This window comes from Nesoenas mayeri (genome assembly GCF_963082525.1).
Source record: "Nesoenas mayeri genome assembly, chromosome: 1".
Lineage (NCBI taxonomy): Eukaryota > Metazoa > Chordata > Aves > Columbiformes > Columbidae > Nesoenas > Nesoenas mayeri.
Window position 1 is genome coordinate 66,090,910 of NC_137541.1, and position 17,513 is coordinate 66,108,422.

General features: G+C 43.6%; 1 protein-coding gene across 1 annotated transcript in view; it reads right to left on the bottom strand.

Annotated features, from left to right (window-relative positions):
- Positions 1 to 16,397, bottom strand: part of IQSEC3 (IQ motif and Sec7 domain ArfGEF 3) — a gene marked incomplete at its 5' end in the record, with an annotated part of 100,850 nt that extends 84,453 nt beyond the window's left edge. Inside the window, one exon of the mRNA XM_080363398.1 lies at positions 15,913 to 16,397. Coding sequence (XP_080219524.1) covers positions 15,913 to 16,397 — 485 coding nt within the window. The remainder of the gene's footprint in view (positions 1 to 15,912) is intronic.
- Positions 16,398 to 17,513: the final 1,116 nt, after the last annotated feature.

Here is a 17,513-nt window from a genome sequence, read left to right on the forward strand (position 1 = left end):
GAACAGACAAAATATGTGAGTAATTTTCTTGTTTAGATCTATAGTTCATTCTGTAGAAAATCTGTTTTGGAGACTGGTTCGAATGCTGTTTGGGAGATAGGTTTTCAAGAAAAGATAGATCAAGCTATTTTTATATAATTAATAATTAAAACAACAACATCAAAAGCCTGATTGAGAAAAATGGTTCAGATTCTTCATTGTCAAATCCCCAAACAGCTAGTGAACACATACCCAGAAATCCTGTGCCATGGAAATTCAGCCAGTCTTCCTACCCAGGAGATTTTCAGCTACCTATGGAATTGTTATGCTCTCTCCACTGTCATAGTTATGGTTTGGTGAGTGACATGGGGCATAAGACTGTGTGTAATAACGCAGCTACATAAATAGGTGCAAGTATTCCCACTTGTGTGCCAGTGTTGTGCCATTAAGACAATATTCCTGTCTTGCAAAGCAGGCCAGAAATATCCTCAGTGGATGGATTTGCTATTATTAACTAGAATACCTATTAGCAAATGAGGTGATTTCTGGCTTGGTGCTACTGGAAATCACAAGGCTGAAAGGACAAAGAACAGCCTGAACTACTCAGTGAGAAGGAGTTCCCTGAGAAACAGAACTTTACAAAGGACGAGGTGAAAGGAGGGGTCAGTAGCAGGTAATCAGCTCGCACTCATCAGCATGATGGACAGGATAAAATTGAGATGTCACTTTTCTAGATTCATATCTAGTTCTCTTTTATCTAAGTTCATAAATATGAAGCTAAAGAGCCTTTCCTCCTGCATTTGAGGAACTTTTTTTTCTTCATAATTTGTATGAATATCAATGCTTGGGGAAGTGAAAGATTAATAGCAGCTGCTTGGTGCCAAGAGGAGCGCAGGCAGGCTTCCTTTGTGCAGCTCTGCAGCTTCTCCTCACCTGCAGCACCTCCACTCAATTCTGAGCACGCATGCAGCTGCCAGTACACCCAAACTCTGCTAGCCCAGACCCGTTCATCCACGCAGCTCTGCTGCTGATGCAGAAAGCTGCCTACGTTATCACTTGTTCTCCCAGTGTGGACTGTCCATGCAGCTCTGCTGATGCATTAGAATCCTGTCTTACTCTTTCTCATGCTATTCCAGTCTTGCTTCGTCACCCATCTCACCATGTGCAGCATTTGTTAATCCTCTGCACAAGACTCAGACTTTGTCTCACACCTGCAGCATTGATTCCTCCAGTTCTCCATGTCTCTTCCTCAAGTTGCAGACCTCTTGCATTCATCTTAATTCTGCCCAGCAACCTTAAAAATGCAGTTCTGGACTTGCACAGCACCTCTGCTGAGCCAACCTGGGTCTCCCACCTGGGGAAATACTCACATAAAGGGTACACAAATGTCACTACTCTCATTCTAGTTTATCTTAAGGTAGAACCATGGTGGCCTACTGGCATGACAGACACTCCATGGACTTCTTGCCATCAGAGCTCTCCCCATCTAGCAGAGGGCACGGGTTGTAGACAAAATGTACTGTTTCAGTTTAAATAGGAGCATCCCATATTATGGTGTTAGTAGCAATAAGCACACCTCCAAAGGTTGTGTCAAAACAAAGCCATGACTGCTGATGATCTTACAGCACCTGCCACACTGTCTGCTACAACAGCTGAGAAATGGAGTGGCAAGAAAGGTTGATACATCTTTTATTAATAGCTCCATTGTGGGTCTGATGGTTGATACTGACAAAGGCTACACTTGATTTAAGTAGTACAGGTAACTAGGGCTCTTTGTTTCAGTGTGTAGCAGGAACTGGGTAACAGGTAGACAGTCAGCATTTTCCTTGCCTCAGTCAGCATTTTCCTTGCCTTCTGAGCACTCTCACCTGTGTTTTTTTGTGCACTATCAGAAGTTTCCCAAGCTCAACTTCGTTTTGCTTAGAAGCCTCTACTTAGTTTTTTCTTCTTAGAGCATGGTTCTTTTTTGCTTACTCAGAGCTTCTAAGCTGTCTCTGGAGCCTTCTTAGTCCTAGGGTCAGAATGTGGTCACATTCTTTGAAGCACAAAACACAGAAGCTGATTTTTTTGATGTGGTCATCACCACACCACTAAACAAAACAATTAAATGTAAGTTATTTTAAAAAAACATAGCCCAAATCTTCTCTTCCATCTTTCCTATTGATCCTTTTGTTAATTCAGTGTGTTTCTGAAACACATATAAGTCACTAGATGTAAAAACTGGATATATGTGACATAAAGCACATCTCAATTGGACTGTTCACCCAGCCAGTTTTGAGTGAGTGTATATGTTTGTATACTTTCGAATCCTTCATTACTTCACTTCTTCACAGAGATGTATATCTAGAGGGAAAGGAAGACATATTCTCATGGGGATACAGGTGTAGAATTCACATGCCACTTCACCGTATCTATTCACTGTTCTGTACATGCAAACATGCCATGTTCCTCATCGTTCAAACAACTCCCTGGGAATCTAGCAGCAGAAATCTTCATCACGGCCTTGTTCTCAGTAGTCCTGTATTCATATGCTGCCATTATGGTGTAGCTGCTACCTACACTATGCTCGCAGCAGAGATGTAGAATGGAGGTTTTGAGGAGAAGAGAGGATGTAATTCAATAAGAAAGAGGAACAAGGGTGAGCTAAATAAGGATGAACAGGAGGTGCTGTCTGGAAGGAGCCAGTGAAGTTTGGAGAAGGGCTCCAAGCTCTTTTCCTGAAGGCCAGTTTCATTCTTGCTAACATCTTCACAAAGTCCGCTGTGCTACCAGGAACCACTCGGGTCCTAACTTTTCTTCATGACTTCAATAAAAGGAGTAGTAATAGAGAGATGTCATCAAATCAGTCATATTTTAGCTATTTTTTGTGACAGATCTCCAACTAGTGCCATACTGGATCCCAAGGGAATAGTTACTAATTGTGCCTCTGGTTAGTGTTCATCTCAGGGAATTCAAAACAGCAGCAAATAAAACCAGAATGGAGAAATTAAAAATAGAGCTGGAAGATAAAGGAGAGAGAATGAGGTCCTGATCCTCTGAGGTGCTGAGTCCTTTCAAATTGAGGAAATCAGTATACTCCTACAGTATAAGCTGAGAGGAAAAAGTAACCAACATGAATAACTTCTTGCTGGTAAGAGAAGGGAATTCCAGGAATATCCAAGGCACACTCATGTCCTGAAGGCATTCCTGCCCTTGTTCTAGATCTTCCCTGCCATCTCTGCCATAACCAGATGCAGCGTAGGTCTACACTGAATGCACCCCTTGACTATGGAAAATGCCTAAGAATTCCCAGAGTGTGTCCCCCTCTCATACCTGCATGGGAGTGTGCCAGAGAGCACCCTTTGTGTCTGGAAAACACTGGAGCCTGCTCCATTACTAAATGAAAAACCAGGCAGGATGCAGGAACCCTATCAAAGTGATTTCCCCAGGTACAGCTAATCAGACCGAGCTAATGAAACATTGCTAACACCAATCTCAGTACCACAAGCAAGAGGGATGGGGGAATGCAAATGCTCCTCTTATTGAAAATTAAAACCTCAGCCCAGAATCCACTAAGCCACACATATCAGTCATGCAAGAGTTCTCCTTGGGTGAGGCAAGAAAAATCTGACAGAGTAAGACTTTGAGACTGTCTGCATGACTTGGTGATTGCATGTACTGCTGTGATTGTGTCAGGAGAGGAGGGGATGGAAGCAGCACACCCCAGTATGACTCTGTATTTAATAGAAAAACAGGGGAGAGAAAAATATAGCTGTGAGAAGAAGAAACTGTGTCTTGCTAGGCAGTGGTTTTTGAAGAAGGTATACTGTCAACTTATTCACATGCACAGATGTGATAATTACTTTCCGCTTCCCTAGCTCACATGCAGTGCCTACCTCTGTGGGAGGCTTTTCCTTTTGCTCCCACGAAAGGAATATTTTTGGTGTCTTCCGTGTGCTTGCTGAGCTTTCTTCCATCAAACCAGACTGAAACAGCAGAGACTACAGACTCTTAACCTACCCTCTCCCACTACCCCCTCCCTTCATCATTCTGTGCAACTCGTAACTGGTTCATTGTTGCGAGAAACAAAACATGCTCCAGCATGTGTGTGTGGTTTCTCGCACTTTTTTTACTCTCCCACATTTACACCACTTTTTTACTCCGACACATCTTCTTGCTGAAACAGCTGCTTCTGTAAACCTTGCTGGAATTGCATGCAATACACATTCATAGCCCTGCCAACCTGAAAACACGTGTCTCAGTTCCTTCTCAAATTCAGTATTACCTCCAGCCTCCATTACTGTTTCTTTCTAGTGTGCACAACATAACATCGTGAATGGCCTTTAAGGATTTTTGGCCAAGTTATAGATCTTCAATTGGCCAAAACTCTTCCTGATATCAAGCTGTCCAGGGAGTGAATCAGATTTCAGGATTTAGAACAATGTTATTTATGCCACAGAAGTGAGCTCATAACATTTAACACTTCTTGTCCTGTTCATCTCCCTCTTTCAAGGCACTGTAACCTACTTGACAGATCAGAGCCCTGGGACACAACAGGTTTTACTCTCAGCTTTGACCAGCTAAGTGAACTCAAGCAAAACATTTTCCATGTGTTCATCCCCTTCTGTAAAATTAAGACAACCTTTGTCAGAACTGAAGTGTCTACTGGTTAAGAGTCATGTAGAAGAGATAGTATTATTGTTGTTGTTGTTATTATTATTATTATTATTACCTGGTTTTGCATGGTATTACTATCATTCATCCTGCAGCAAGATCTTGCTATGGTTAGAAGTGTACTAGGCGAAAAGCTTGCATACTTGCTACTTGCTGCACTTTTAGATATTGGTAGGGACATCCACTAACAATGTTCCACCTGTGAATAAGTACATTACTTCCCGAAGCACTTTAGAAGATGTAACATTACTGTCTATATGTGCTCATCTCTGAAATGCAGCTGTTTCTGGTGTGAGATATGAGAGTTGGCCACAGCAGCCTGCAATGAAGCCTTGTAAAAAACGACAGCAGAAGAATGGCCATGATTCTTTATGCTTTATAAGTCATATTATCATTTGTGCTTGAGGTAGTGGGATATAAATTGCCCAGTGAGGATGTTATAGCATCTCAAACCCAGGTCACACAAGAGAAAATAACTTCACAAGGAAGACAATGGAGAATGTGGCCTGTTGTCAATTAAGCAAAATAGTGAGAGGAACATGATGACAAATTTACACTAGCACATGAACTGGGATAACACCTTTGCTCTCTGTGTACGTATATCCTGTGAAAGGACATAGGTGGTCAAGGTGCCCAATATCTAATCTGAAAAAAGAGGTGCTAATGCCAGGCAGAGACATCCTGAATATAATGCTATCTGCGGTCACACTCCACTGTCTTCTCCTAGCACTCTGGATATTTATTGGAGATCTCCCAGATACTGCCTGACCAGGTTAAACTGCATTGCTTTATGAGATCTGACAAACCTTCCAACCCACAGTGATGAGAACTAGTCACACACACTCTGGGCATACAGTAGTGGGCTCTTTCCTTAAGCCCAGGAGTTGCCGACTGGGGAGGTGCTTTCAACCTGTCAGTATCTGTTAAGGTTAAAGTTCAGTGTGTGCTGTTTATTATTAATTTGTACCAAGTAAGAGGCTTCATAAAAATGGAACTCAAAACCCAGTCATTCCTTCCCTCCCCCCTGCTACACCAAAGCATCATTACAGTCGCACATGTAAATGAACTGGGCATTCAAAAACTTCACAGACTCTGCAGGATAAGATCATGGGGCTCTTGGCCCTCCTGCACTCTACAGTTTCCACTGGGGCCTTTCCCCTTCCCCTTGTAACTCCTCCCTACTGCTGTCCACTCTTCCACCAACTTGTATGTCCCTGCACAGATAACCTCTGCAGAACCCAGAAGTGTAGTATATCCTATCTTATGACTGCTGCAGAGGCTTTGGAGAGCATGCAGATGTGCACACCGCTGGGAGGTAGTCCTGAGGCAATGTTCCAGCCATGCTTTCAGGCTTGGCATTTGAAGAGTAGGTTAATACAAACTTAAAACCAGCCTGAAGGTTTGCCCTTAGCAGACAGTAGAGACACACTGTAGATGTCTCTCATACTCTTCTTCTCCTCTTCCCCTGTCACCAGTCTGATCTCTCCCTTGAAAATGAGTAGATTCTTTCTTCCACCTTTGGGAGGCTGAATACCTTTAAATGTCTGAGACTGAAACTCTTTGCCAACGCTTTTCATCCATCAAGAATACAATTCTGGTATTCCCTATCTGCTTGGCTGTGTAAGAGCTACCGTAATTGAGGTGATGAAGGTGGTATAATAGTTCCAGTCAGAGCATGTCTAGTGAAGTCAATATTTATGTATTCATCACGACAAAGATGAGAAACTCACTCGTTTCTTGGCAGAAACAAGGGACCAGCAGCGGATGTTGCTGCAGCTAACATGGAGATCAGTATTTTCCCAAATGAGTAATAAAGAATTATTGGGGGAAATATTACAGCAGTTGGCTGTGTCATCCCAAATGATTGCCATGGCAAGTGTGCACAAAATCTAATAGGCTAATAGCTAATTCAAACTAACGAGCTCCAGTGCTGGGATAGAAGTCAGTTCAAGAAGATCTGTCACATGAGAAGTTATGTATGAGTGTTATCTCACATCTCTTCACATTTGAAGTCACTTAGTTCAGAGTTAAGTGGTAACAGAATCTGGCTCATAGACTTACCTAGATGGTAAAATAGTGAAAATTGCTGATCAGAGCCATGTAGTCTACCTACATCAGGAGTTTAACTGGATATAGATTTATTGGCACAAGACATTATAAAAGAAAACTGCTTGAGGAGAGGTCTGTGGCATGAGAACCAAGGAGAAAAAAGAAGGGATTCCTCAGATTCTTCGCTATTTCAGATGAAGGTGGGTGGTCCAGTGTGCATGGACATCAGCATGGGCCCTCAGGACAAATCTGGATACTCGGTTACTATGGTGAAGTGTGAGTACCTAAACAGAGACAGACAATTTACTGGTGTCCTACTGGGAATGGATTTGCAAATTAAAAACCTACAAATGAAAGACAAGGACATTTGTGAGAATTTTGAACTGACTGCAGAGCCAGAACTTTTCCTGGAACAGCCCAAGGGAGGCAGAAAAAGTATCCCTCACAGACAAGCAAAAGCAACGAAAGACAGGTCTGAGCTTGGTTTCATAACTGAAGTTGAAAGGTAATGCCTATAAAACTGGAGAAATATCCTCTCGGTTGGTAAATGCTATCATGTATATAGTCCATTAAGAATCTCAGAGGCAAAACCACACAGTTCTGGGAGGCAGATCCAAGGATGTTCCATGGTGGCAGTGCCCACCCAGACACAGCAACACCAAGGTGCTGGACACGGAGGCTGAAGGATGTGCTGTCAGAGCAATTCTCCCACTGGAGCAGGATACTGTGAACCACTTTGGAGGACTGCCTGGAAACTGACATCACAAAGAGATTGACAGCAAGCTTCTGAATTTTAATAGAAAGGTCAGAATTTGAACAAACATCCGAAGTGCAGCAAAAACTGGAGAAAATCACAAGCCTCCTTAATTTCAGTATCAATTTTCTACTGCTCTTGAGAATGACATAGATGCTTTAGTGTGTTTCAGCAAATATAAATGAACCTCTCTAGTAGTAATTGTCTCAGCAGCAGCCCATGCCCACACAAATGTTGGCAGGTGGATTAAGATGATCCACCAACTTCATACGCAAAGCCGGGAGGAGCAACAGACTCAATTTCCCAGTGGTAAATCTCCACCTAGGTAGCCCCTAAATTCCTATAGTAATTTCCCAATTCTCTATAACTTAAATATTCCAAGACTTTTAGGAGGCTGTTGCACACAGAACACCAGTTCCAAGAAAGGGTCACAGATTTGGAGTGGACTGTTCAGCCAGTGAGCTAAAGCAAAAAACTGTCTATGACTTGGCCTTTATTACCTGGGTTCCTAAGCAAAATATGTTTTCTGTGGCCATATCATCTTTTCATTTTACCTTCTATGCATATATGTCTCTCTCTTTCCTTGTGTGGGTTTGTGTTTCTGTGTTGGTTCCTACTTTCTAAACGCAGATCCCACTGTGAGCTTCAACCAGGTCTGAGTAAGTAACAGTGATCTCAGGGATATTAACCTCTTAACAGTTCCATGAAACTAGCTGGTGGGGTATAACAGAGAGAACTTTGTAGGTTCTCCAGTGAGGGAAAGGCTGGCAAGTGAACTGAGGCCAGTACTTCACACCGAAGTCTACATGTTGGAGAGAAATGTTATGAAAGCCTCAACACCAAGAGAAGCTTAGAGCTTCATCTTGTTAGGCATCAGAAAATGTAACTGTGACACCAGTCTTCTAGAAGATGAGTTTCATTAGCTCTGCAGTTCACAGACCCCCTTGTTTTCAGCTAGAAGAGAGCAGGAAGGATAAGGTTTGTCATTGTTAACTTCTTTTTCAAAATCACTTCAATTTGACCAAAATGTCCCCTCTTAGATGTGACTAATTATGGAAAATATTTATTCCCTTCTACCTTTCTCAGGAAGTGCAGCTTCAGAGCACATGAAAATAACAGCTGATCAATGAGCATAATCTTAGCAAAAGCAATAAAAATAATACCTGTGAGAAGCAGACTGAGGGTGCATGCACAGGGTAGAGAAAAAACATTATCAGAGTAAATATATCTTTATAAGTCTGCAGCAACAAAACTCCTACCACCTTATATTAAAATACCATAAGAAAACATTACAAACCTATTATACAAAGAATCAGAATGTTGCTTAATGGTTTTCTCATTGTTCACTTATTTCTGTGATGAGTTCCTATCCCCTGCTATTGTCAACACTCATTTACAGTAGTGGATGTATGTGTATTTGTGTGTGAAGACAGATCCACAAAATCTGGTACAGATCCTCAGGTGATGTAAATTGTCGTGGCTGTATTGACGTCAGTAAAGATACACTGATTTCCTCCAGCAGATGATTTGCTTTTCTGTATGTAAAAAACACAGAAACTAGGTGCTGTTTCAACTTTGCTGTCAGACACTTACTGTAGACAAATGGTCATGCAAATAAATTCATTCCTCTACATGCAAATACACATATTGCCTTGCAGTATACATTGCAAGTAATGACAAGAGTTTTATGCTGCTTCCTATGCTGAAATTTATAAAAAGGACCATTCCTGGTCTACCTGCCCACTCTTATCTGTAACAATATATCTCAAACTGCCTCGCTACAGATATTAAGATACACAGAGATGAAAGACTGTCCAGCATCACAAGTCTGTTAAAAACACATTTAGGAGGAATTAAACTTTGATCTTAAGACTTTCAGTTGAATGCTCTAAGCGATCATAAACAGAGCACTGGGCAGAACAAACCCAATAGTCAAGACTCTCATTTTATCACCTACAGCTGGCTAAATGAAATTACAGACTCCAGAACAGATTAATACAAGAATATCATCAGTTTGTTTCAAGACACACCTATTTGAGGGGAAAAAGTATATATAATTAAAAAAAAAAAAGTATGAAAAGGAAAAGAAAAATGGTCACATTTCAGGCTCTGTCTTCATAAATGACTCTTTTCTTTCTTCCTCATTTGCTTTCATATGGTTCCATGAAATGTGGACCAAGTAATGATCACAGGCTACAGGTAATTTTATAAAAAATGAAATATTTTCCATCCGTTAAACAGAGGAATATTTCTGGCTTTCGATAATGTTTTCCTAGGGGAGAAACAACAAAAGATTTCATAACCAAGAATGGAAAAAGATAAATAAACCACTGCTGAACTAGGAAAGAAAGGAGAAAACAAGCAACCTATCAAGCCCTTTATAGGGAAAATAACAGGAAAGCAGAAGATGAATAAACTCTATGTACAGCAAGATTAAGGTAGAGAGACAGTAGCTGTTTTTTAATGTTTCTACTTGGATTCCAAGGCAGAAGAAAAAAAAAAAAAACAAACTGGGAAATTTCTACAATCTAATATATCTGTTTGTCTAGAGGTATTTTTGTTTGCAGAAGTGTACTTCATTTTATCACACAAACACTTTTTTTGAAAGAGTAGGTAGAAGCAATAATTAATAGAGGACCAGACTTCTACATGACAGGCTCTGGTCTGGTACCATCTAAGGACTGGAAAAGCATCTCTAAGCTAGATTTCTCTCTCTTACTCTGTGTAAAAGTGCAGATAACTTCAAGTACAGTGTAGGTGGGTATGTGTACAGTCTATGCCTTATTTAAGTAGCCAATTGCTGCATAAACTGTATGAACCATGCCTAAATTATATATTCCTGTGTGTACATCATTTTATGAAGGACATGGAAGTATCAGTTGCTTGTTGCAATCTCAGAACAACAGGTGTCCTTCCACACCATATGTGCTGCAAAAAATGGGACAGCCAGCCCAGGAGTCACCTGGGACTGAGTCCCTGGCAGGAATTCTCAAGGGCATGGTTAATACCCGTTCATTTGGACATTTTCCCATGTGTACCTCTTCCAAATAGCCATGTGTGAATCCTTCGAAATGCTCTCAGTGTTGCCATGTGAACCCACTGCTCCCAAAGTCCTCTCATAGAGCCTTACCTTGGATCTGCCTGGGAAGTGACACCAAATGGGCTAATACAAAGCGTATGGAAGAAAGGTACCCTTGCCACCAGAGAGGAGCAGCCTGGCTGCAACAGAACATAGCTGGGTGATATAAAAATATTGCGAACTTACCAGAAAAACAAAATAATGCATTTGCATCCCTCCTCATTTAAGCATTAAAGAATTCACCTTTTCTGCTGTTGCTTTCAGCCCTTGATTTCTCTTGTTAAATGATTAGTAAGAGTCTTTGCTCCTTCAGGTACTGCTCTAACTGGCTCAGGACACAGATATATGGGTAGTATCTGTCCAAAGCACCGCTGCGCAGTATTTCACATAGTTTCCTTCCTTGTTATTACTTCCTGAAGCTCCCATCCCACCAGTGAGCTTTCCCGCAATAGTATTTTCAGCCTTGATGCTGTGTTGCTCTGGTTGGGACTTTATACAGCATCATACTGAGGTGCTATCGCTGCAGCTGAAATTCCTCATGCTGCCTTTACTCGGCAATTTTCTGCCTAAAACTTCATTCTGAACCCTTCCTAAGATGAGACTTTTTCTTTCCCTCACTTCATCTGTTATTTCTTAAATATTAATTCTGTATTCCTCCAGCTGGGATTATATGGGGCCTAATGTAGGTATAATGTAGGTGTGTTCATGCCATAAAGTATGTCTCAGGATGTCGACCATGTGAATGCAACCAGTACAGATATATCTTTAAATGGGACATAGTTAGAGAGAGCCTACTTTCTCTTTTCCTCTCATTATGCTCCTTATTTGAAAGTCATCTAAGCAGGGCTTTAGCATCACTATAGCTGTGCCAAAGTAGACCTCTATAATTTGAAACTAGCTTACAGCACTCTACTCCAAACAACTTTTGACGCTGAAATGAAATATTCCTGGCAGGGATCTGCAGAACCCAGGGTAGCACCAACGCAACTCCTTCTGCTGCGTGGAAGCTCAAGGGAGTTAAATCCTGAAATAGGTTGGGGTAAATTTCAAAGAATAAACGTGGAGTGCAAAAATAGCATTTCTTGTACACTCAGAGTGAAAGAAATGGGTATCTGGGGTACACAAGCCATCTAGAGTTGTTCTGGTCTTCTTTTTCCTTTTTTATTTTTTTTTTTTGTGCTGGTGCAATGCGCAAATATAGCAAAATATGTTAATAGTAAGCCATAATATTTACAGTTATTGTTAGTATCCATTGAAATCAGTGGGATTTTGTGTAATGCCTTTACCCTGGAGATAATCCATAGAATAGAACATTAATGCATAGTTAAAAAGAAAATTATGGAAAACAGCACCTCTGCATATGCAATATCTTCATTTTAAAGTTACATAATTAGGCTTTCAAATTAAACAAAAAAATAGCAAATAGCCTCAGACCACAACAGCAACTAAGTGACTCTAAAATTGTCTTTTTAAACTTGCCTCTTTATTAAGATAAAAAATACTAAGATTAAAAAAAAAATAGTTTTCAGTCCAATGCAAAGTCAAATGAGCTTTAAGACCTCTGGGAAAATGTGATTTTAGGAAATTTCTTCCAAGAGTTCTAAGAGTTTGTTTTGCGTGAGGAGGTATCTTGTAGAGCAAATACGGGCTAAAGATTTAAAAGCAGTGCTTGGATTCTCTATGTCATGCTATGCAAATACTATTTCTATGTCTTGTTTTCACTGTTGATGACATGGTTAAGATGGCTTTAATGCCACTTCAATGCAGAATGTTTGTAAATTGCACCCATGTCTCTTGATGGAAGGAACTATAATTGATTATTAGCTATTATTCTAATTGTATTTATCGAAGTGAGTTTTCCAGATAATGCATAGGCTCAAAATCTGAAGTCCTTCCATAGGCAGTGCTCCTACTGAGAGTTTCACTGATAAAAACCAGCAGGATTAGGGCCATTTAGATGTAATCTGCTAAATTCAACTCGGTGGCATTTCCCTGATACTCAATGAAAGTACTAGGGATAAAGAAGTAAAGGAAAATTTATACTCACAGAATTTGACAATACTTTGGGATGGTCCCTTAAGACAAGAGGCTGCCTAGTAAGGGTGATCTAAGCTATGCTAATTTGGCAACCTGTATTTTTGAAGCAAAACATTCCATGACGAATGACCTTATTTTTTGTTTTTAAAGCTGTGAGGCGCTTATGCAATAGAGTCCTAAGGTAGAAAGAGACAGATGCCGCGGAATAATAATCAGCCTAATTCTTGCTAAGAATCTCTGCAAAAATATTTTTCCTTGCATCTCCTTTCATAGGTAAGCTCAGTGCTACCTTTCTTACACAATGACATGCAGCAACAATTAGTGGGCCTCTGCATAACTCAGGAATTCTTCCCTTTCTAGACGTGTTCTTTCAAAATCTGGGGGAAGAAGTGGGGGGTGGGGGGGAGCTGTAAGAAAAAGAAAACTTACTAGGTGCTTTTAAAGTGACAAAAATAAGACTGAACTTTTCTTTAAAATAATCGAGATGCTTCACGCTTTTCTCTTCTGAGCCCCTTAAATAAGCCTGCTCCAGCTGATACGAATAGTCACACGCGTCCAAAAGCTCAGGTCTTCACTTCTATCCAGAGCTTGAGGTGAGCTGGGCTGCAAAAACCCCTCAGTTGTGACTCAAAATGAGCAAAATCCCTGGGCTGTTTCTGAGGTGAGAAGGGCCAGCACAAGTACACTTAAACATGCTGCCAGAACCTCCTGTTTTGTGAGAGGCAGAGGAAATTCCATTACTGGGCAGTGACAGCCGGGCACTGCCTGAGCGCTGCTTTAACCCTTGCTTTCAGCCACCGCATCCTGACATGCTAAAATGTAATTTCTGTTCTGTTTAGAGTGGCCATTTTCTGTAGTGAAAACAGTCAGTTCCTATGCTCTTGACTAAGAGAAAAACATGTAGATAACATTAAATTTCAGGGTTTATAATAGACGGGAAGAGATGTTTGGATGTGGGGAGGAAGGAAGAGAGTACAGATACTTAATCTTTGTGGGTGTCAAAGTTTCTGTTCCTTGCTGTCGCACAAAAGCAAAAACACAACTCTCAGGCTGGCCAGCTGGATCACAACAGATATTGGGCATGCTTTCAATAGGTGGTGAAAGATTCCCCCCCACTCCATCCAAGTTGCCTTTAAGTTATATTTTGCGGTCTTTGATTTCCTTCTAACAGTCAGAGATGAGAGAGGATGACATCCGGTGCATACAATGAATGGGGGAAAAAAAGAACCTGCAGGAGTGAGAAATGTAGACTGTTTTGCATCTCTCATATTTCCTTTTCTATACAAAGATTTTGGTTTGCCTAAGCTATAGAAGGAAACAGAAGCAGTCTATTTTAATCTTCCTGAGGGAAGAGCGCTGCAGGGATTGCTCTGTTATCCCCAGCAGCAGCCCTGACTTCCCACAAAAAGGCTACATCCATCCCTCCATCCACTTATCTATCTGTCTGAAATATCAAGATTATCATATGATATACCAGCAATCAGCTGTGTTCTTAGTGCACTTTTCTTTGTGTATTTTCATGTAAAGAAAAAAACCTACAATTCTTCCCCCAATCAAACCCCATTGCAAAAAAAACACTCAGATAAGAAGGAGGTAGTTAGACTTATGCTTAGAAATTGATTCTTCAATCTGTGTAATAACACATATTAAAAACTCTGTTCAGAAGAAAGGAAAGCCTTTGCCAATACAATATTTCTAACAGAGCCCTCACTGCAGGAATTCACTATTGAAAAAGCAATGAGGTTTCTTAGTGTTTTGACTTCAGTGATTTAAACTATGCTATTCTGGATTTACATCAACCAGCGTGAGTTGAGGATCTGGCCCTACGTATTTTTAAAACTCCATCTATTGCAAGATGAATAAAGGCCAGATTCTGCAAATGCTTACTACATGTATTAATACTCTGAGTAGCCCACTCACTTCCTTTAAGTTGTGATTACAAAATTGAGTCTTACAGCACACTATTTTAGAAGTATGGATCTGCCTTCTGGGATTGAAGCATGCCTTGACTGTACATATTCCTTTAATAGTATTTCTTTCAATAGTAATTTCTCTACTGATTTTCATAGAATCACATAATGGATGCTTAGCTGTTATGAAGTGGTATAACTCTACCTACACCAGCTGAAAATCCAGCTCCATGTTGTAGCTATACTTGTGTATTCAAAACAAAATTGAGAGAGAAGGGTGCCTTTTATTTAAAGTGTCAAAAGAGACAAGGAAGACGTTTTGGGCTATACAGTGTGCTGTGTACTACATTTGTTTTGACATTATTATAGCCAAAACAAGAGTTTGTTCTGGGAAAGAAATTCCAATCTAGTTTTACTACTTACATTAGCATCTTTCTTACATAAAAGAAGCCACATCAGAAACTATGCTCCTTCTCTTCCTAACTTCACTAACTCTGGCTTTCAACCAGAAAACATTCCCCTGCTTTCAGAGTGCCTCAACAAAGCAAATTACAATACTGAGTGCAGTTGTAATTACCAGCTGGTGAACTGATGGCATATACTGGATACATAATCAAAGAAAATGTGGCTTTTCAACAGTAGCCTCTTCCACCACCTATAGTGCTGGAATGCTCATCCTTGTTTACTATGCATGCACATAGATCATTATTAGTATTCAGTACTAGTAGTCATGCTTTTTTCACTGAAGAGGAAAGATCAGCAGAAAATACTCTGTCCTTTTGAAGATCTGGATCAGTGTCAGGTGCCACTCACCAAAAAGGAAAAAAAAAAAAAAAAAAAAAGACAACCCACACACAAGTGTGATAAGCATCCTAAATGTCAAACATATGTACAGCATCTGAACATATATGCATCATGTGCAATATAGCGTATATCCTAGACCCCTTACACCAGTTAGGGCAGGAAAATCCCAGCTCATCCCAGGGATGATGGGGGTTTTTTGACAGATACCAGGGACTTAAGGCAAACAGAAGCTGCCACAGTACTGCTGTCCTTTGCAAAGCTTACCCCTGTCCGGGCTAAACCGCACTCATCTTTGATCAAAGACTTCTTTATTTGTGACAGACGAGGAGGGCACGGTGCTGTGTCAGCAGCCCGAGTGGGTTCAAACGGGCCACGGCCACTTGCACGTAAAAATAGAAGCGGTGAACTAGGAGGCAAACGCCTCTTGGAAGCAGCAGCATCCTGGCTCCTCGTTGCACTCTGCCTGCTCTCCCCGGGAACGCAGCGAGGGAGGGATTCCCCACCCACCCACACACTGCCTCTCTCCGTGCAAGGCTGCAGGGGGGGTAACCCAGTTCCCTCTTGGAGCCGGGCCCGGAAAGAGCCCGTTACGCTCCCGGTCCCCAATCACCACCCCTGCCCGCCCCCTTCTCCCGCTCCTCACTCACTCCGGTCTCCTGCTCAGGACGCCTTTGCCGATGGCCTGGGGGGTCTTGTGCTGGAGCAAAGCGGGGCAGCAGCCCTTCTCCCTGCCGTCCTTGTCCGCGGGGTGCTGGTGGGGCTGGAGCGGGGGGTGCTGGTGGCCGGGAGCCCGGCCGCTGCCGCCGGGCCCCGCCGGTGCCTGCTTGCCCGGCGGCGGCTGCGGCGCCGGGAGCTGTTGGTGGTGCTGGAGCGAGTCGGGCTGGCCCGGCGGCGGCGGGGGCTGCTCGGGCGGGGGCCCCTGGGGCGGCGCGGGGGCGGCCGGCGGCTCGGCGGGGGCCGGCTGCTGCCCACGGAGGTTGCGGTTCTCGGTGCTCAGCTCGTCCAGCCGCCGCTCCAGCTCGTCGATGCGCTGGCGCTGGGTGTGGATGAGGCTCTGCTGGTTCTGCACGATGGCGGTGAGCTCCTTCAGGTAGAGCACAGCGCGCACCGGGTTCTCCAGCAGGCTCTCCATGCCCCGGCCGCCGGCCCGGGCCCCACTGCCCGGCCGCCGGCGCTCCGGCGAGAGCGGCGCGGGCTGCGGGGAGGCGCCTCGCCGCCCCACGCGCACACACACACACACGCGCGCGCGCGCGCACGCAGCCGCGCGACCGACGGCCGCTCGCTCGCTCACTCGCTCGCTCACATGCCGCGCGCGCGCGCGGGAGGGGAGGAGAGGAGAGGCGGCCCGCGCGCCTGCCCCCACGCGCCCCGCGCGCCACGCACGGCGAGGCGGTGGGCACGGGAGCGGGCAGGGGCGGGACCCGCCGTACAGACCCCGCCCCCCCACCGGCCGGGCCGCGCAGGCGCGGGAGGGGCCGGGGCAGAGGGTCGAGGGGTGCTGTCCCGGTGCCGCTGTCGCCGAGAGGACTCCGAGCGCGGCGGAGCCCCCGCCGCCGACACAGCCCCCACAGCTCCCGCCGGCCCTCAGCGGGGCGGCACTTCGGCCATGTCTGGGTGGCGCTGACACGCTCCGCTGCGGAGCGGACCCGCGGCGGGAGCGGGCAGCGCCTGCGGGGCCGGCCGTGCCCCTCCGCCCAGCCCTTGCAGCCGCGCCTGCAGCCGCGTTTCGCTCCTCCCTCGATGGCATCTCTGAAGTGCTCCTAGGCCTTTCTTTTTTTTTTAATTCCAGGATGACTTAGTGATTTTTTTTTTTCTCCCCAAAGTGACTCGAATTAATGTGGCTGGAATAATTGTGCATCTGGAATATTGTGTCCAGTTTTGCGCCCCTCAGTTCAAGGACAGGGAACTGCTTGAGAGAGTCCAGCGCAGGGCAACAAAGATGACGAATGGAGTGAAACATCTCCCTTATGAGGGAGCTGGGTCTCTTTAGCTTGGAGGAGACTGAGGGGTGACCTCATTAATGTTTATAAATACATAAAGGGTGAGTGTGACGAGGATGGAGCCAAGCTCTTCTCGGTGATAACCAATGATAGGAGAAAGGGCAATGGGTATAAACTGGAACACAAGAGGTTCCATTTAAATATGAGAAGAAACTTCTCAGTGAGAGTAAGAGAGCACTGGAACAGGCTGCCCATGGGGGTTGTGGAGTCTCCTTTGGAGACATTCAAAACCCACCTGGACACATTCC